This window comes from Boleophthalmus pectinirostris, unplaced genomic scaffold (assembly GCF_026225935.1).
Source record: "Boleophthalmus pectinirostris isolate CB_2022bp ecotype Guang Dong unplaced genomic scaffold, ASM2622593v1 HiC_scaffold_8, whole genome shotgun sequence".
Classification (NCBI taxonomy): domain Eukaryota; kingdom Metazoa; phylum Chordata; class Actinopteri; order Gobiiformes; family Gobiidae; genus Boleophthalmus; species Boleophthalmus pectinirostris.
The window spans coordinates 15627903-15649331 of NW_026571515.1; the positions used below are offsets into that span (position 1 = coordinate 15627903).

At 39.0% G+C, this 21429-nt stretch overlaps 1 protein-coding gene across 1 annotated transcript; it reads right to left on the reverse strand.

Moving 5' to 3' along the window:
• Positions 1–185: 185 nt before the first annotated feature.
• Positions 186–16620, reverse strand: mecp2 (methyl CpG binding protein 2). The gene is made up of 6 exons (XM_055165724.1): positions 16500–16620; positions 14034–14241; positions 12751–12938; positions 11734–11927; positions 10905–11038; positions 186–10113 (listed from the first exon to the last, which is right to left on the reverse strand). The coding sequence occupies exons 1-6, from the start codon at positions 16529–16531 to the stop codon at positions 6277–6279; spliced, it is 4593 nt and encodes a 1530-aa protein (XP_055021699.1). The 5' UTR covers positions 16532–16620; the 3' UTR covers positions 186–6276.
• Between the last annotated feature and the right edge of the window lie 4809 nt (positions 16621–21429).

The following is a 21429-nucleotide window of genomic DNA, read 5'->3' on the forward strand; positions in this document are numbered from 1 at the left end:
GTCCTTGGCATGCCAGTATTCAAACTATTCAAAAACACCCGAGGAGTGAGTTTTGATTTGGACAGAGCAGTGGAATGAGACAAAAAACCCTTAGTTCAGCTCAGCCAAAAGACTTAAATAAAACAGACACAGAGTCACACACATTCAGTTTTTTTAATGCTAAAGTGCTAATGTCAGAACTTACATAAATAAAAGAGTATTGGCTATGTAGAGACAGTGAGACAGAAGCCAAGTACACAAAACCTTTACAAGCAGATTTAATCCATTTTACACATTTTGGTTTTGTTGGACCGCAACGAAATTGTGCTGAACTGCTTTAGATTCTCAACATTTTCACATGCATTTTATTTGTGAGTTTTGTCCTCTTACTACAACAGAGATGACCTAACACACGGTATATTTTTATCATCAAACTGACAGAGGAATTCATTTATAGAGCTTTTAGTACACTCAAGTCATCTTAAGGGGGCTAAAGATAAACATACATAAGTCATAGATATATATAATGATATCATATTCACCTAAGTTTTGCTTCACCTGGATTTGGACAGTTTTGTCATCATATATAAACATAAATATTTATTGGAACAGGCATTTTTGTAGTTTAGCCTTGAGCTTTCATGGTACATAGCCTCACCCTAAAAATCCTCCTGCAATTGGGGGAACTTTGAGCAATTTGAGAGACTAATAAATTAAGACAAATGTTTCTCTTCAAGATGTACACAATCAATTTGAACTATATTTTTGTATTGACCTCTTAAAACTGTAAAAATGCCACGTCTTCACCACTTCACTGTGACACAATCCAGAGAATATACAGGTAAAAGCTCGGTGAATAGAAATTATAATAGAGGAAGGAAGCCCGTTTCGCTTTCTTGGTCTTCCACTGAAATGTACACGGACTGATGGAGTAACAATAGGTCAATGTTGCGGTAGTTGTTAAGATTTAGAGAAGTATGCGACCTGCTGACAACACTGCTCCATTAATAAGACCTTGTGTCATTTAGTTCCATATATTAGACCACAAAAATGTAACAGAGTTCAGCTTCATCTGCAGTGTTGGGAAGTAACTAACATGTACAGAGAATAATCTGAATACAAATTTTGAGCAGGGGCGTCGTACTGGGGGTGGAAAGTGGACTGTTTACCCCGGGCGCATTGCCGGGAGGGGCTCTTCACAAAGTCTGTACTGTGAGTTTTTCATTAGACAACATGTAGTGCAGGCCCATCGTGATAGTTTGTACCCAGGGTCCAAAATGTAGTACTACACCCTGATTTTGTGTAACTGTATTCTGGGATACAGTCGTTCCTTCACCTTTCGCAGTTTTGCTGTTTGACAGATTTTTTTTAGTTCAACTTTTTTTATTTTTTTACATTGCGTTCTTCCCCCTGCGTCCTGATTAGCAAAGAGACTGTAGGGCTCCATTACAGTATAAATTAATCGTCGTTTTTTTACGTAAAGAAGGACGAAAATAACATAAGGACAACAGCAGCAATAAGTTTTAAGAAGAATGCAAAAAGGGTTGTAACCGTCCTGTCTGAGAAAAGCGTATAAAGTGTGTGGTGAGGGCTTTTACAGCCTTAAAACATATATAATAACTGTAGAATATAAAACTGACTACTTCTCAGGTTATTTTTATAACGTAACCCCAGCGATAAATGAGGGACCACTGTAGTTACTTTTTAATTTGGTGGTATTGAAATCAGTCACTTTTCTAAAATCAAAGGGATACATGGCGATATTTGATCATGTAATTTAGTTTTCAATATGCACAGAATTAGAGAGAAAAACAGAAAAACCACTGCTCTCGTGGTGAGCCATGTGTGATTTTTCCATCTTCAATTAACTGTGAAACAAATATGAAGCAGTTTACAATCCTATGTTGTGTCTTTTCACTATAATTTAAAAGCAACGCGATGTAAAAGTATTCTAAATATACTCTGATTTGACCATGTGTCAGAATACGTTACAAAACACATTTTAATGCAGGTATTCTGTAACTAAATATATTTTCAGAGTGTTCTTCCCATCACTGTAGATCTGTCTTCATAGATGTAGCCTCCTACAAAAGACTTAAACGTGGATTGTGTAACTTTTCGTCAAATGCTTTTCTTCATGGAGATGTTATTGTTACTGGAATGTTTCACAGTGTGGTATTAAACGTTTCTATCTTCATGGAGACCAAACCAGATCAAGTTACAGGTCAGATCTGTGGAGAGGTAACCCCGCTCACAGTCAGAATGCCTATAAAACCAACTGTAATTGAATAAATGTAATGCAGGGCTGTTTAATGTCATACTGTGGAACATTAAAGGCAGAGACAAATCTATAAAAACCCTCAACCAGAAAAGTTACACAATGCACTTTTAAGAGTAAATAAACATACAACAATTCAACATTTGTTAAAAGCAGCATTACTCATTTTGAAACTCAACAATTGAAGGCCAAAACTGTTTCTTTTTTGTTTTTTTGTTTTTGTTTTTTACATTCACTGATTGGTGATTGTGGTCGAATAGTACTTTTCATACAGAAAAAAAGTTCTGGAGGTCCCAAGCTTATATCAGTCATAAAGTGCTACAGAAGGTGCTTCAGTGCTTTCATTCAAACTCACTCAACTTCAGAAACATGTGTTTTACATCATGGAAACAGGCACTAATCTCTGGCTATGAATAAAAGGTCAAATCATTGCCAAAAATAAAAATAAACGTGTATGTTTTGGGTGTTTAATTGGCAATAAATTGGATTGAATTTCAGTTTATGCCTTTATGTCCTTTTACAGCATATTCTACCACAACCATTTCCTACCAGATTAAAAGCACTTTTCAAAATGGCACTTAAATAAATAAAGAATATAAAAAGATATAAAACAGCTTTAAATAACATTTCTGTGGCACTTTTCTCAATAGGAACAAAGCACTTCAAAATCTGGAGTTATATTTTTAAAAAGAGAATTAAAGGTTTCTTCCTGGTATTAGCCTTGTTCTCGTTTCAGGATTAGTTTGAAACTGAAAAAAACAACAACACTATCACTTCCAACGTGGAAATACTAAGTTCAGTGTGTGTCTCTCTCTCTCTCTCTCTCACTGCTTCTGAAATGGAAAAACTAACTGGTGTTTCCGAAACGTGAAGTTTGGTTGGATTCTACGATGAAGCAGGAGGAATTGGACGCACTGGGAGAAAAGGCAACTTGGCAAAAACACTTTCCAATATTTGTGATTTTAAATTGATCAAAACTCACAATTTCTATGAAGTTTACAATGAGAACTTTATTTATTATTATTGTGCTGAATGTCTGATCTATTGGGAGTTCATTTCACCAAGCTGCTTTCCATAGCTCCGTGCATGAACCAGATCTTTGTTACACTGAAGGTCTGGTGCACGCATCTACGAGTACTAGAGCTTCCATCAAAATGAGAAATGAAGAATTAAACCCAGTTACTACACAGTTAAACGTGCAAACTGCCCCATATACCCACAAACCGTGAACAGGGGTGCTCAGTAAAGTTGAATATTACTATAGAGAGAAGCCATATTGAAGGTGCAACAGTTACAATAACAACTAGCATCACAGACAGTAAGAGACCGCCCGTCAATACATCCTTAAAGCAGAACTCTGTAACTTTCTATGCCTCAAATAGTTGGCAGTGTGACAGTGAATGAGTTGCTGTGTCCTGTAGCTCCCCCTGCTGTTTCTAGGATAAAAACACCCGTGATTATTCTCAATTTTAATTCAGGTGCATTGTGTAGCTTTTCTGGTAGAGTCCGTCCATGCTTTTCTCCAAAAAAAAAACATTCTTTTCTTCACGGAGCCCAAACCAGACCAAGTTACAAGTCGGATCTGTGGAGAGGCGACCCCGCTCACAGTCAGAATCCCTGTTTTTCTAAGTGTTTTTGAGCTATAAAACCACCTGTAATTGAATAAATGTAAGGCAGAGCTGTTTAATGTCACACTATGAAACATTTCAGGCAGAACAATGACATATCAAAAAAAAAACAACAACAATCAAGTGAAGGATACTCCACCAGAAAAGTTACACAATGCACCTTTAAGTCTCATTAGTAAGCTTGTTTTTCTTTTTTTTTTAATGTTTTCAGAGAAGCCAAATTATAGAAAAAAACTAAACAAAAAACAATGATAAACCAAAAGAAGTCTTGTCATGTCATTGTCTCATGAATTCTAAAGAACTCATGAGACAACTGGACTTGATTATTCACGGTAAAGATGTAACCGAGTTCTGCTTTAAAGATGTAAAAGTGATCAAAGTAGTACAAAATAAAAATGTTATGTTAATATCCGGAAGCAGAGTATTGTTGAGCGTTGTTTTTACTACTACCCCCCATCCCCACAGAGACTAGCGGGACATAACAGCTGCCTTATGAGTATATATACATATTTTTTTACGTTTTCTAAAAGTTCAGTTTTCCTTAAAAAATTCCATCTTCATTGTCGAGAGCTCTTCCATATTTGAATTTAAGTCTTTTTTGATTCAAACATTGGCAAAGAAGCTACAACAGATCAACTAACTTTGTGCGATGAATCCTTACATTCCATAAACAGTGTAAAAACAGTAAACCTTCTCTTGACGATTGCAGATTAGTCCCACACTGCAAAAATGAATCTCTGTATTAGCAAAAATGACTTGATTTGAGTAGCTGTGGCCTAGATTATCTGACATGAACAACGTTTCACAAAATAAAGTGGGGTAAAACTTTCTTACCTCAAGTGAAATGGTCTTACTCCACTAAATAAACCGGGTAGAGATGCACTGATATCGACACCGGTATTGAATATCAACGCTGATCCTTTAATTGGATGTAATAAGACTATTTATTGACTGATATAGGCCCAGGACATCTGATAATGTTTGAACTTTAATTTATACAAAGCTGTTCTGTAATTACTTGAAGCATAAATAAGTTGCGTAACAAATGGATCAAATTTGGTAACTGTGTTTTGAGAGAAAAAAGTTCAGCTTCCAGTCCCTACACTGGTATCGCTTCATAGTCAAATGAGGTTAATTTGGTCTTCGGATAAATTATGTTATCGGGTACTTTTTTCAGGCCAAGAGTTTATTTTCATACATGACAGTTTCGACTGCTCACTAGCGGCCTTCCTCAATCCGTGTATCATTTGTTGGTTTGTTTTTCAATATAAAACCAAAAATAAGAAAAAAGGAAAAAACAACTATTTTCTTCATTATTTGTCTCCAAAACCAAAATGAAAAAACAGATAATTTTTTCAGTTTTTGCTTTTGTGTTTAAATGAATAATGGAAAAAATGGATAACGTCCGTTTCCCGTTTCCGTGACTTAAACTGTGATGTTGGACTAAACCAGGACTAAACCAGGTCCGGGACCAGACAAGAACCACACTGGGATCAGACCAGGACTTAGACCGGGACTAGACCAGAACTAAGGCTGGGACCAGGCTAGGACCAGTCCGTGATTGAGACCGGGACTGAGATTACCAGACCGGGACCGAGACCAGGACTGGGACCAGACCAGGACTGAAAACGGTTTAGTCCTGTTTTAGTCCTAGTTCAGTCCGGCATCTCAGTTTAAGTCACATGAATGGAAAACAGCCGTTATCCGTTTTTTCCACTTTGCATTTAAACACAAAATCAGAAACTGGAAATTCAAATCGTTATCTGTTTTTTATTTCATTTTGGTTTTGGAGACAAATAATGAAGAAAATAGGTGTTTTTTCATTTTCTTATTTTTGTTTTTTATTGAGAAACGAATGAACAAATGACACATGGATTTTTATCAGAGTCGTTGCCATCTGCAATCTGACTTCCTTAGGACAGTATCCCAGGTGTGTGAGAGTGAAAAAGCCCCCTCGTCCTGGTTTATAGCAGATGGTGCTGTCGTCCTGCCTGCTCCGGTAGGAAGACGTCGCCAAAACCTGTATAAATCAGCTGACAGGACACATCACAGCAACATCACATGATCATTTTAAGGAAGACCGCTAGTGAGCAGTCAAAACTGTCAGGTATAAAAACAAACTCTTGGTCTGAAAAAATAACCTAATAACATAAGGTATCGCTTAATATCGGATATCAGCAGATACATTATCGGTATCAGAATTGAAAAAAATCGGTGCATCCCTAACACCGGGGCAGCAATAGTTCAACTTGCTAGGTTCTATTCCTGCTATAATGTTCTGTATTCAAGTCTAAGTAAATACATACATATAAGTCAAAACTACTCAAATTCAAGTCATTCGCGTATTGTAGATGTTCCTTTTTTGCAGTAATCATCTTATGTCATGTATGATCAGCTGACCCTTTCACTAACCGCAGTCCGGGTCTCCACAGTTTCGTCGCGGCTGGGGCAAGGCACTCCCGATTGGGCCACAATGTCTTTGAGCTCCCTGCCCTCCCCGGCTGCTTCCGGTTCTGCTCGTATCCTGTTGCTAGAAGTATTATTCGCTCCTCTTTCACCCCCTAAACTCTCTCTGCTTTCCAACTTCACACTTTCGTCTCGATTTCTTGGCCGCGTGGTGCTCAAATCTTGTGGTTGATCACTTGGGTTTGTCTGCACTTGAACCAAATTCGATCTCTCGATGTTTCGCGATGGTCTATGTGGGGCTAGCTGTTGTATGGGAGACCTTGTGATTTGAGTTTGGGCTTGCGTTGCTCTCTGAAAGGGCATTTGTGCAGTCATATATTGGGACTGAGAAGTTGAAATCCTGCTCTGTGATATCATTTGTTGTTGAAGATTTGTTGAGGACTGGGTGGGCACTAGAGTCCGAGAATGCGATTGTTGCGGCAGAGTTTGGGCTGAAGTCCTAGCCATACTTTGGGTTTGAACTTGGTGAATTTCTGTTGGCATTCTCGACAATTGTGCCGGCAACTGTGATGGTATTCTCGATTGTGACTGTAAGTGGCTATGAGTCTTAATTTGGGATTGCTGTACAGATGTCGTAGCACATCTGGATGAAGTTTGCTGGGAATGATGAAGCTGTGACTGAGAACTTGGCCTTGTTTGGGACTGAGTTTGCTGTCTGGATTGTAAGTCCAATTGCGGATTTTGTGAAGGCATCCGAGGTTGTTGAAAGTGGAAAGATTGCTTAGCTTGCTGGGAGGAAGAAAGTCTCGGTTGAACTTGCGGAACAGCTCCTGGTATTTGGGTTGGAATTCTCCCTTGAATTTGTGCCTGATTGGACCTAACTTGTAATTCTGATGTTGCTTGTTGAGCCATTGGCTGCGTTGCTGGCCTGTGTTGACTCTGGGTCTGATTTTGAGATCTGTCCTGCTGATTCAGTGGTCTTGGTAGAATTTGCGATTGTGACGTAGGTCTACTTTGGATTTGAGAATGTACTACCGGCGACTGGAGTTGATTTTGCAACTGAGAAATGGACCTTTGCTGAAGTGAACTTTGAGATCCTCCTGTGGATTGACTTGGAGATGTTGCGAGTCTGGTCTGAGAAGATGAAACATGCAACAAAGATGATGCTTGTGTATGCATTTGAGAATGAAACTGAGTGCTAGCAGAGTGCAGTTTTTGGCTGGAGATTTGTACGTGACTTGAACTTTGTGACTGGGAGGATGGTCTTGGTTGTATGGGAACATGCCTGCTTAGTGGAGACTGTGAACTTGCATGCATAGGGTGAATTTGCGTAGAGCTCTGATACTGCGATTGGACTTTAGGCTGGATTGATGCATGCTTGGTAGGAGGTGACTGATTGATTGGCGTTTTGGACTGAACTTGAGTTTGAGGCCTCTGTAGGTGAGATACTTGCTTACAAGAAGAACCTGGATGCACTGACTGAGCATGCGTTTGGGCAGAAACTTGAGACTGCATTGAGAAATTTTTAACCGATGTTGGATACTGCACTTGAGTAGAACTTTGAGGCTGCAGTCTTGCTTGGGTTTGGATTTGTTTACTAGCGGTCAAATGAGCAGAATGGACTTGCAAATGACTGAAACTTTGAGAATGGATATGCTGTGGCGGGCGTTGATGAGATAATGCATGCCTACTCTGGGGTGACGGAGAGGACGAACTAGACACGGCATCTGGTTTTATTTGAGGTTGTCGACTGGAGGCAGACGGAGAAGTTGGATAAGCAGTTTGGGTTGTTGTATGACCCGCTGATTGACTTTGTGGCTTCGCTTGAGTTGTTTGCTTAACTGATACTGACTGGGGAACTGTAGACTGAACGTTTGTTGAAGTTTGAAGCTGTTGTCCGATATGAGCTGAACTTTGTCTACCAGATGGTGACTGGCTACTTGGATAGACAGACTGCGTTGGAGGTTGACCGGTAGACTGACATTCTGGCCTTGCTTGAGTCGTTTGCTTGGTAGAAATTGGCTGTGAGGTTGTAGGCTGAACTTGAGCTGAGCTGTGATGCTGTAGTTGCTGTCCTGACTGTCCTGACTCAGTTAAACCAGATGTTTGGCTACTTGGACAGACACTAGACTGAGCAAGAGGTCCAGTGGGTTGACTTAACTGTTCTCTTGACTGTTCTCTTGACTGCTCTCTTGACTGCTCTCTTGACTGCTCTCTTGACTGCTCTCTTGACTGCTCTCTTGACTGCTCTCTTGACTGCTCTCTTGACTGCTCTCTTGACTGCTCTCTTGACTGTGTTGTATTAGGCTTAGAAGGCGTGGATTGGGGTCTAGGACTTTCTTGCGGAAGTTGAGGTTGTGAGGAATTTTGAGGTTCTGATTTCACTTGGATTTGAACAGGTTTGGAGGAAGATGGTGGAGTTGGATCAGAAGACTGAACTTGATGACTCGTTTGCATTTGGGCATGTTTTCCCAGAGAAGATGGAAATGGACTTTGAGGCTGTGACTGAGCTGACGGGACTTGAGACGTGGTCGGACTTTGAGGTTTCGCTTGGGTTGGAACATGCTTTATTGGAAGTGATGACGATATTGTAACTTGGACTTGGTTTGATCTTTGAGACTCATTTTTCTTACTAGGAGAGGACAGAGAACTAGACTGCACTTGAAGATTTTGAGAATGCTCAGTTGTTTTTACTTGCTTAGGAGATGACAAATGGTCTTTTGACTGTTCTTGCAACTGAAGGGCAGTTTCCGATTGCGTTGTCAATTGGGTTGGTGATTTTTTTCTTGCTTGCACACTTGACTGGGAAGACTCTACATTTGACTGGATTAGACTTTGATGTTGTGGAGAAGGAGATCGTGATTTTGGATATTTAGACTGTGCTCGAGACTGAGTTTTGGATTGCTGTTTTTCCTGACTAGAAGTAGAGGATTCTTGTTCTTGTTTGGGTTTTGGCTGTGACTGTGTCAATGGCACCACTTGACGGTGCTGTGGTTCTGGTTTTGATTGAGGTGGTGGTTTTGCTTCAGCTTTGGAAGTTTCAGATTTGACTGAAAGACTGGGCACGGTTTCTTTAGTAGCAGGAGCTGTAGCAGGAGCTGTAGCTTGCTCTGGCATTGCAGACTCTTGTTTATGTTTGTGATGGTGGTGGTGGTGGTGATGATGATGGTGGTGGTGGTGATGCTTGTGTGGGGGCCTTTCTTTGTGTTTGTGCCGTTTTGTTTTTTTAATGCTACCGCTAATGCTACTGCTACTTTCTTGTTCATGTTTTCTCTTTTTCCCCTCATCCTCTGTTTCAGTTTTATCCTTTCGCTTTCTGCATTTATGGGGTTTATGTCTATGGGAGTGGCTCGTCTCTGAACTCGATAACTGTTTTTGCGATTGGCTCTGCTCAGAAGACTGGACTGACGACGTACCTTCCTTTTCTGTACTACCGGCTGCAGGCATAGCAGGCTTCTTCTCGCTCTCTGTACTGGTGTCCTGGATAGTCACGCTCTCCATTTCCTCCACAGTTTCTCTGGTTTTGCGTTTTTTGATTGGCAACGCAGTTTCTTGGACGGCAGGTTTCGTGGAAGACTCTTTAGCTGCTTTGCGTTTGGCCTCGGCAGCTAAGATGGCGGCTGTGGTGTAACTTCCAGCAGAGGACGAGGAAGTGCTGGGGGCAGGTCCAGAGGAGACAGAGGTTGAAGCTACTGTGGCTAACGTAGAGGCAGGTTTTCTCCCTCGTTTTTTAGGAGCTGTCTGAGGAGTAGGGAGATCCTGTTCCGCCTTTCGCTTCCTTCCAGGACGTTTTTTAGCAGGTGCTACGGTGGAATGTGTCACCTGGAGAGGAGGAGGAACAGAAAGGATCATGAGGTTAAAGACCCTATTTCACTGTTTTCTGATCAAAGTTATAATGTTGTTCCCTCATCACAAACATACTGGAGTTGTGTTTTGTTTCCTTCACACATGTTTAACATTCTTTAGAATCATTTAGATAACTTAAACTCTGGAATTGCCCAGCTCTATTGAACAAAACGGAAGCTGTTAACTTAACTGAGCATTGATGAGATAATACATGACTACTCTCGGGTGACAGAGAGGGCAAACTAGGTAGAGCATCTGGTTTTATCTGAGGTTCTCGATTGGAGGAAGATGGAGAAACAGTTTGGGTTGTTGTATGGCCCAATGATTTACTTTGTGGCTTTGCTTGAGTTGTTTGCTTAACTAAAATTGACTGGGAAGTTGTAGACCGTACGTTTGTTGAACTTTGAAGCTGTTGTTTGATATGAGTTGAACCAATATGCCAATATGATTTCAGCCCTGGAACTGCTAATCTCTGCTGAACAAAAGGTAAAAGGTAGCTGTTAACTTGAAAACTACCACTATATGATATCGCAAGGTGAAACAGAGCATTTTGAACTTTGGAGATGTAAACAGACTAAAAATAAAGGATTACTCAAACATGTAAATGAAACAAAACACAACTCCAGTTATGTTTCTGAGGACGTAGCGGCATTCTAACATCAGCTCACAAGAGCCAATTTTGTGTAATATAGGATGTTTATGGTAGACTTATTTGTCATAAATGTCTAGTCAATCATACCTACTTAAGTTTTACTGACTATTCTCACCTTTGCTGCAGCAGAAGTGCTTGGTGTGGCAGGGTCTTTTCCAAACGGCATTTTCACCAAGAGTTTGCCCGGAGTTTTCTCCACCACACGCTTCATGGCCACACCTTCTGTGGCCTGGCGCATTTTCCCACTTCCTAGACAATGGACACATTAAAACAACAATTATTCTAACTGTTTTATGTTTAAATAATGTATGTTTTGTGTTTCTACTTTAATGACGTGCATGTTTTAGTGTTTTCTGTCACTTTTATTAACACTGCTTCTTAAACTCTGCTTTATGTTGCTGCCTGTGTTTCACTGAGGTGCTCTGTCTGGACTGCCTTACCCAGTTTGAACAATTGTGTCACTGTCTGGACCGCCTGTCTAATTTTTTTAAACTAACCCAATTTTAAGTTGTGAAATGTTTCATTTTGTTGCATTTAACTCTGATTCCTCTTTCCTGGGTACCTTCTATACACCTGACAAAGGACTACACATGTAAACTAGCCTCTTGGTTAACTCTGATGCATATTATACAGATTCATCGTTTATATATAGATATAGATATATAGATATAGATAGGTATATATAATTCATGCAATTATTAAATACATAAATAAATAAATTAAGCAATTTTGGGGAGAATATATATTGTGTAATCTAGAGAAAACAACACATGACATCCCTAAACCATTACCCAACCAAAGTCCCTGGGGTATATTAGGTGATGTAAGCTCCACACAAACAGGCTTCACTGTTAGACTGAAGGGTTCTTACTCAGTTACTCTCGTCATTATTTGTCATTCATAGTGGTGATTAACAGAATCTTTACAGTAACTGACTTAGGTACCTTTAGGCCTGCCTCTGCCCCTCCCAGTTGGTTTGACTGCTTTCGGTTTCTTCGGAGGACGCTTCTCTCTCCGAGATGGGCTTCCTCGCCCTGTTACTGTGAAGTCAAAGTCATTGGGGTCTGTAGTTGTATCTCCCACTTTTTGGAAGTAAGCCATAAGTTCCACTTTTGATCGGAACGCCTTTCCCTCTGCGCTGTTGAATAAGAGAAAACAAATATATTCGTAATACATTATGACTTGATCCAGTGCAGTTTGTAAATGGCTGATATGCAGTGGTGGAAGAAGTACTTCTTAATTAAGTAAAAGTACAATAGTGGAGCAAATAAAAATTAAGTAAACGTATCACATGAAATATCTACCTAAGTAAAAGTATTAAAGTATCTGTTTGAAAATGTACTTTAAGACTATAAAGTAAAACTATTTCATGCAGATTTTGAGTAAATCTTCAAAAGTTTTGATTTTGATAAAGATGCTGATTCATCCAGATTTTTTTTAAAACAGAAACAGATGATTTTATGTTTATTTGTTGCTATATTTTTGTTTGCTTATATTATGAACATATTAAAAATAAACTCTCAGCCTTTTCAGCAGGTCTCTAACTATAATAAAAAAAAAACACAAAAACTTTTACTTCAGTCTTGTAGTGAAGTAAAAGTAAAAAGTATCCACTTAAAATTGTACTTAAAGGTGCACTGTAAATTTTCTCTTTTTAGGGCATTAAAATATCTCAATTCATCATTCAATTACAGGTGTTTTATAGTTCAATAGTGCAAGAATAACTTAAAAAAAACATGACTTCTAGCTATATGCAGGCTTGCTTTTCCATAACCTGTCTCTATTATGATTACCACGTTTATTTCCATATTGTGGCATAATCAAGGCAAAAAAGCAACAACAATATCTCCATGGAGACAAGCCCTCTACCAAAAAGCTACATAGTGTACCTTTATGTACAGTACTTTACTCATTTTACTTTATTATGTTCCATCACTGCGGATACAAATACTCTTTCTTACTTGATCAGGTAGACGTCAAACTTCCCTGCAGAGCGCCCGGACTTCCTCTGTTTGAGTTTGCGGGTCCATCCTTCTGGAAGCGTGGGGTCGTCGTACAGAGGCCCACGGTCCCTGATGACGGAGCGCCGCTGACGGGGAGAGGCGGAGCTGGGGCCTGCCTCTAAAGCTGAGGGGCCCTCTTCGGTGTCCTGAGAAAAAAAACAGGTAAGAAAAGGTCATGTGTTACTTTGCCATGAAATATCCAAAAAGTAAATTCACAAATATTGAACCTGATCTTTTTTTTTTTAAAACTGGGACCTTGAACTTGCAATATTATAACAGAAAAGTGCATTCTAACGATATTAACTTTAGCAATTAGGAAACAGCAGGGATGTAACAATAACCAAAATATCGTGATATCGTATTGTCAAAAGTCTCAATAATATCGTGGACCATCGCAATATATCAAATCACAACTTTCTTTGCTTAAATTCATTGTTATGGAGCAGCAATAGCTTAAAAAACCACACAGAACTACATCGACCATGATCCTTTGCTCTGTTTTGGTGCAAACTACATCAAGAAATAGCATTTCTACGCACTTTTAAATCTTAGTTATTTGATTTAAGTCTTGTCAAGGCATTTTAAGAGGAAAAAGTAGCATATTCACAGTTTTGTTGGACTCCATAAAATATCGCAATAAATATTGTACTGTGACATGTATATCGTGAAAATATCATACCGTGAGATTTGGATATTGTTACATCCCTAGGAAACAGTCTATTTTTATTGTACGCGTCATGACGAATATATTTTAAACCGGCTCTTGTAGTGGAAAGATTTTAAATTATTATTAAAGAGAGGAGGAGACGAGAGCATTATACCGTGTCATAACATTGTTCGAAAACATGCCTGAAGTGGTTTTATATTTCATCCATGCATGTTTGAGTAATTTTGCGATCTCTCCCGGGGCCAGTGTTGTGCAACGGTTTCACGAGTGGCGCTCTGAAGGGGGAAGTGACTTATTCTGGTGCGCAAGGGGAAAGGGTGTCAAAAACAAAACGGAAACTACCAGCAAATTTGAATATGTTGTTTTTGGTGCGTATAGCATTTTCAAAACAATAAAAGATAACCATAGCAATCTTAATATGTTATGTGTTAACAATGAAAAACCCTACAGAAGTGCAATACCCCCTCTTTATGTATTTACAACAACATCTCCTCCCAAAACAACTAGAAATTTGTAAAAATGAGTAGAATAGGAATGTCCAGTATAAAACACACAACCCCCAACCCCTCCTGACCTCTTGGGCCGGTGTCTCTGCTGTTGCTGCTGTCGCCATGGTAGCATAAGTTGCAGTAGATGTCGTTTGACTGGAGGATGTGGGAGGAGCTTCATGTCCAGTCGCCTGCCGTTCTTTTCGGTTCTTCTTGCTTTTACTGTGGGACGTTTGTTTCTCTTTGGAGGGAGGCGAAGGCTCTGGTGTCTCCTCTGCTTCTGAACCTTCCTCCCTGGAATAAGAAAAAATATAAATATGTACTGATTAGGGGTGTGCAAAAATATTTAAATATCGAGCTATCGTATCATTTAATGTGATGATACAGTATCGATATCGGGGACTGTTGTATCGATATATCACCAAGAGTATTTTTTGGTATATTTTACTAAATTATTTTGTAACAGCGCTGCAGTTTTGTTGTTTCTTTAGTGAAAGGAAACTCATTTATGCAACAAATCTGACATTTTCACTGTTTTGATTCATATTCACTTTGCATCATTTGTCCATTATTTTTTATTGAACCATATCGACTCGATTTGAAATATATCGTATTGAACCGAAAGTGCACTGTATCGAGATATATATTGTATCGTGGCCTATGTATCAAGGTATGAATTGTATTGGCAACTTCTTAATGATATCCAGCCCTAGATTTGATACTTTAAAGCTGACGCCATCAAAATTCAACACTGGGGGTGTGATGCTAACTGTAGGCATGCTCTGTCTGAGGCTTTCTTACACTTTAATCTGAGCTTTATTTTAACACAGCTTAGCCGTAAATAGCTGACGTAGCTGAAACTGCAACAGGCGAGCTCTTTTGTGCGGTTAAACAAGTCCCTATCAAATAACATTACACTTACACGTTTTTTCAGTCAGTCACACCAATCCTTTTGTTGAAAATCAATCACCTAAACAGGACCGTGAATGTTTAAATCCATTTTGTATTTTTTCTTGAGTTTCAGATCACCTTAAAACTATTTTGTCTGTGTTTACAAATGTGTGCATTGTGTCATCATGGTAACTTGTAAACATTTTATTGTTAGAGATACATGTAAAACACCCCCCAGCGTGATGTCTCTGCAAAGTATCAATAAGAAAATGTGATATGCATTTATTATTAATTACATTATTACATGTAATACACTTGAACTGAATGAAGTTGTAAAAGGTATGCATTGTAATGTTAGTTTTAAAGAAGTCTTGCTTTGTGATTTGCTGTTCTGATCAGATTTCAGATACACAGTAAGAGCAGAGAAGGCTGCCTGCACCTGTTTGGTCTGGTTCCGTTTGACTTCACACATCAACACCAGACTTTCAAACAGGAAGTTTAACCAGAGCACAACAAAAGACAGGATTAAAGACGAAGGCTCTAACACAGCTAATAAAATACTCTATTAATAATCAATAAATTGTCTTTTGAGATAGCAAAGCCAACCTAGATTTATTTTTCTAACTGAACAGTAAATCTATAAACAAAGGTCATAGAAGGCCTATTATAGATCTTTGGCCACGTGTTTATCAACGGAAGTCATTATTTGTTCATGTTAAATGATAAATTGCAAAAAACTTTAGATAGATACATGTTTACATAAAAAAAATAGTAGAATAGCCTTGTAGTTTGGGCATGAATAGAAGGTTGATGATGAAACCTAGAAGACCACATAGGACATGGGCTAGTTGAAGGAGGATGCAGAGTTGGGCATCTCCTTATAGATTGATTGATGTTTTGATGTAAAACCCTTAATTTTGAGATGCTCATGACAAACAACATTGTTCAGTCAAAACGCTACAAGCAAGTGAAAGTGAAATGGACATGTAGCCTAATGGAAACACAAACAAAACCGCCTGCAATAGTTTGTAGCCCATTGACAGTAGTAAGTGTGCGTGCTTCTAGGTACATTTAGCCCGCTTAGTTTTGACTGCTGACTTAAAACAGGGTAGAGTCACTGCCTGATGGCTAAATAAAAATAATAATAATAATAGTGCTACATCACGTTGGTGACACTCCCCCATCGGACCCACTGCGTCCTGGGTGGCTCCGGGCACTGCTGGGTGCCCTGTTTAGAACCCGGAGCCAGTGTTTGAGTGACACTTGTGTATCATTACAGTCTAACCGAGCTAAACCTCCGTTATCAGAAGGATAGCGAGGGGCGGATCGAGCACTGGTCGGCCTGCTGCTGCTTTCGGGCACAGTACGGCCCCGGAGCCGCGGAGCTTCCCCCGGGGGCCCTACGGAGGTCAGGGCCGGGCAGGGCGCACTTACAGCAGGCTGCAGCCTCGGCTCTGGTCCGCCCCACTCCGGCCACAGCACCAGCGCTAAAGTACGGACAGAACCGAAGTTGGTGACGTATTGGCGCTAACCCCGCTCTGCTGAGACAGGCTGGGCCAAAAACCAACGCACTTTAACTGGAATAAAACGCATGATACGCAGAGGTGCGCAGCGAGAAGCAACGGGACCTAAATTGGCATAAAAGACACGGAAACACTTACATTCTGTCCTCTCCGCTCTCCACGGCGGCCATTTTTATTTAAATAAATAATTTTGTATAAAAAAGCCAAACATCTCAGCTCCTTTCTGCTGCACCCCGCCCCCTTAAACTCCATTTCCAACTCAAGCATCGCGAGATCACAGAACATGACCGTAACTCTTGTATGTGCACAGTGTGGTTTCGCGAGATCTGGCGGCATCTGTCAGAGAAGGCGAACCTAAAATCAGTGACCGAGAGTGGGCCCCTATGATGATCATAAGGGGCCAGTCTCAGGTATCTGAGTCTCACAATCAAAAATATTCAAAGTATTCATTTGTTCAAACTAGGCTATAGGGTTTTATACGCCTATACGGGCTTATGCATAATGTTATTATAAGACACGTGGCCTAACTTGGTCATGGCATGATTTTGGTCAAGAGTTACAAAGATAGATCTAAAACAGGCAAGCCATTTTAGGTTGTTTCAGTAGTCACCCCCCAGTTCCTTAACTCTTGCATTGAAGTTAAGGTTAAATCTACTTTAGACTTGACTCAGCTCATGTTTCAGATGTAGATATTACAACACTGTACTAACATTGTGGGTCTTCAGAATTGGATGCATTACTATTTATAAGTTCATTAAAGTGGTCTGGTGTGCATATTTTTCTGTCCACTAAGAACAGTGCCTTGAGTGCCTGTTTGTTCATACGCTTACTTAAGATTGTTTTCAGTGAATGAATAAATGTATGAAAATGAAATATCCAGACTCCAGTTTCTTTGTGTAAGTTCACTGAGTTCATTGTGCTGAATTTAAACCAGCAGGAGGAAGCAAAGGGCCATTTCTGTCTCATGCTTGTTCTTAGCAATAGGCAATCTCCTGCTTGTATTTTGAAATATTTTACTCAGAGGAAGCTCTGATCATACAGTTCTGACAGACCGTTTCTTTAGTTTGTTTTGACTTTTGTCTCTCACTTCCTTTTCACTTATTTCACTCTGACTCTGAGATCTTTCATTATCACTGGAATTTGGGGGAATATCCATCTGATTATTGTCATTATCATCAGTTAATGAGGAGCATAAATATTGTTATTGAACTATATTGTGTTTTTTGTTTTAAAGTGGAGTTTGGGAAAAGGCTGATTCTAAAATGATAAAAACTGACATTCAGTGTCACAGATGACTAAAAAATATAAATAAAAATAAAAATGCTACAAATTGATTAAGTCATAATTTCAGATGGAGGCAGGGACCTATAACTCCAGGAGATTTAGCCTGCTGTTAGAAGAAATATACAAACAGAAAATCCACACATCTGGGACCTGAACTGTGTCCATTATTACATGTTAGCTTATTGTTCAATGTAAATTTCACACCAACCAAATTCAGGGCTGAAATGGCATCAGTTTGTAAAATTTTATCTAGCCTATATTTTTTTTTCTCCAGTGATGAAAAAAAAGGGAAGCCAAGGAGAGAACAGGAGGAAAGACAATGGACTTTTGCCAGTTTACATTAATTTTGATAGCACCATTTTGATATTAGCCATAAACTGGGACAAACCATCCGCAGTGACCATGAAAAGACAAATTTTACCACAGAAGTCTGACATTCCCCACCTTCAAGAGCATGACAGTCTGGACTACCCATTTCACCATTTCAACAAAACCAATATATATTTGGTGAATAAAAAATACATGGCAAAACCTTAATTTCCTTAAATATTTATAAAGTTCAAAAATAATGTTTATTTTTGAGGAATTTATGACAGAGCAGATTGATTTTTTAACCTTTGATTTAGAACGAGTTGAGCTTCCTCAGTTCTTCAGATTTTCCTCAGTTCAACTCAGACAGAGACACTTTATTAATCTCAAGGGACAATCACGTTTTGCTGCAGCAAACTGTTGCAGTTGATGTTGCATCAATATTTCCAGTGTGCTTCTCAGTGGCCTTTGTGTGTCGCTCAAAGGTCTCAGTGCAGTTTAACAGGAGGACTGGTCAGGGGGGTTTGCAGATCCGTGTCAGGGCAGTTTGAACAGAGGAAGAGCCAAAATTGTCTCTCCTCTGTGTCCTGCAGCATCACAGCAGCCTGCAGGGAGCACCAGTTGAACACAACAGAAAAGATCTCTTCCTTACTCTTCTCCAGTGTTTCAGTTGGTGACAAAGTGGTTCAGTGCCTCAAAGTGTTTCCTCTGGAACATCTTCTGCCACATGTCACATATGATGGTGTAAAAAGCCTGTAGCATCTCAAATGTTCATAGACAGCTCCACAGCCTCTGGCACGATCTCCATGGACACAGGAAAAACAAACAGTTCATTTCACAAAATCCAACAGTCCCTTACATGTGTCCTTTGGCACATGCTGCACTTTTTATCTGTATTTATAAATAAAAAAATAAAAAATATAATAATAAATAAATAAATAAATGCTCACTGTGAGCCAGGTAGCCAACCACTCCGCTGTAATTTGCTTCATTTTTTTTTTGACACATGTCCACTTAACTGATGTAAAACTATGATAAACCAAGGCCACATGTACTTTTTCTCCAAACAAAGAAATAACAATTAAAAAAAAAAAAAAAACTTGAATGCTTTTCATTTTAAATTGCAATCAGACATTCTGTTCTGATGAACCCACCCTTAAATTATTGCGGTTACTATGAGTTATAGATGATGAAAAGTAACATTGCCAAATAAATATGAGTCAGAAAGGAACTTCCTAAAATATACAATGATGTAACTGTAACTGTGGAGGCAGAGCTGTCGCTCCGCACATGCACATTATACAGAGCTCGTAGGGTGCCAAATGCCTGCAGGGACACCACCAAGAATCTCTGAAAAACTATCCATCCAGACGAGAAGCCGGTACCAGTTGTCTTTGTTGTTTTCTTCTCAGAGGGACCCCCTCCGGTACCATTTTTTAAATTTTGGTTTTGGTTTAAATTTTGGTTTGTGGTGGGGCACCACAAACCACTTGTACGTTGGACACCCAAAAGGCTAGCAGCGGCCCTGCATGGACGTATATATGGGTTTGGAATGTGGATGTTCTGGTTGTGAGCAGTATTGATGTTACAGGGACATTGTGATGGGGGTGCTCTATACATTCCATCAGAGATATATGTTGCAGTTACCATGGTGACATAATGCACACATTAGCAAACTGACAAAAAAGTTTTAAGATCGTCTAAAAACACAATATGGATCTAAACAGCACATTTTCAGGAGCCTGTGATCAATACGAGCGTTCAAAGTCCTGTTTAGGTGTTTGATTTTCAACAAAATGTGAGAATGACTAACTGAAAATCTGTTGCCTAATGCTAGCTCACTTATGAGTCATTTTTCATGTGAGAGACTTTAACTTAAAAGCACAAATCAGTTCACCTGCTGTAGCTCTAACCATGTCAGCTCTTTCTGCTCAGACTGTGTTAAAGCAGAAGGAGAGAGGACTGAGGGGAGGACTGTGAGCTCATACAAACTAATAAATTACACCAAGGGAAAGGGAAAAGGGGAAAAGATGTGTGTCTTAATTAGTATTGATACATCAGTTATCAGTTTATATAAATGCACTAGCATCACATCATCAGTTTTATTTAATTTTTTTCTCTCACTTGACAATATCAGTCACGTGGCCCACAGTAAAGGCTTCATTTATTCAGTGGTGGATGAAGTACTCAATTTTGTTACTTAGGCAAAAGTACAGATACAGGGACAAAAAGTTACTCAAGTAAAAGTATCACATAAAATAGAGTAAAGAGTAAAAAGTAAAAGTACGTTGCAGAGATTAAAGGATGAAATTAAGTGATTTTGATAAAGAATTTAGCTGATTATAAGTGAAGAACAAGAAGAACTGATTTCTTCTTGATGTTTACTCAAATTAAATGTGCTAAAAAAAGTATCAGCCATTTAAAAGTACTTTTTAATTTTACAGTCCATATCTAAAATGTAGTGAAGTAGAAACTACAGCTACAGGTTCTCAAAGGTAGTGAAGTAAAAAGTATCCACAGTAAAATTTTCTCAAGTAAAGTACCTAAAATGTTGTGCTTTTTCTTTTATACTTTGTTACTTTCCACTACAGTTTTGTACATGCAGATTATGTGGTTCTGAATGAGCGAAGTGGATGGACCCACTTCTGCATATAGTGTGAGTCAAACCCCTCAAACTCACGTCACATTTGTGCCATTGCAAAACAATGTTTTAACAAGGGCTTCTACAACATTTCTTCCACTACCCCTTTACTTATTAAAGCCCCAGAGTCATATAATCTGGACATACACAGGAAAAGAAAAACTACGTAAATGTCTTAAAGCTGTGAAAGAGAGAGGAAGGGTGAAATGTGAAGCAGTGAATAAGCAGTCAAAAATAAATAAATACATGTTCTGTCCTGTTTTGTTGTAATATTGAGAAGTAATTTAGAAAAAGTAAATTATAAATGAAAAAAAAAACACTTAACCGTGGCAGTACAGACAGACATTAACAAGTAAAAAGGACTGTTAAAAAAAATAAGGTAAGCTCATTTTTACTATACTACAATGAAGCTTGACTCAAACCTGAGATTTTGATATGAGATTTTTGACCTGGTCTGTATTTTACTTCAGTAAGAAAGAAAAAAAAACAAGAAACTCTACTAACTTTGACAATTCCTAAATAATACCACAGACAAAATGGGCCACAAAGAGGAAAAAAGAACTTGTGGATTTTCTGAGGTAAAACTTCTTCTACAGAATCTCACATGTAGTTTTGTAAGCCCAAATCGTGTAACCCAAATCAGGTTAGTTTTTTTCAGTTTCTTTTTCTCGGTAGTTGTGTTACAGTTGCGTGCCAAATGAAACACGTCTCTGAAACTTTACTAAAAGGCTCATATTACACTGTTTTCTGATCTGTTATGATGTTGCTTCCTTATCACAAACACACCCATGTTTGAGATGTGTTTTGTTTCATTCACACATGTTTAACAAACTT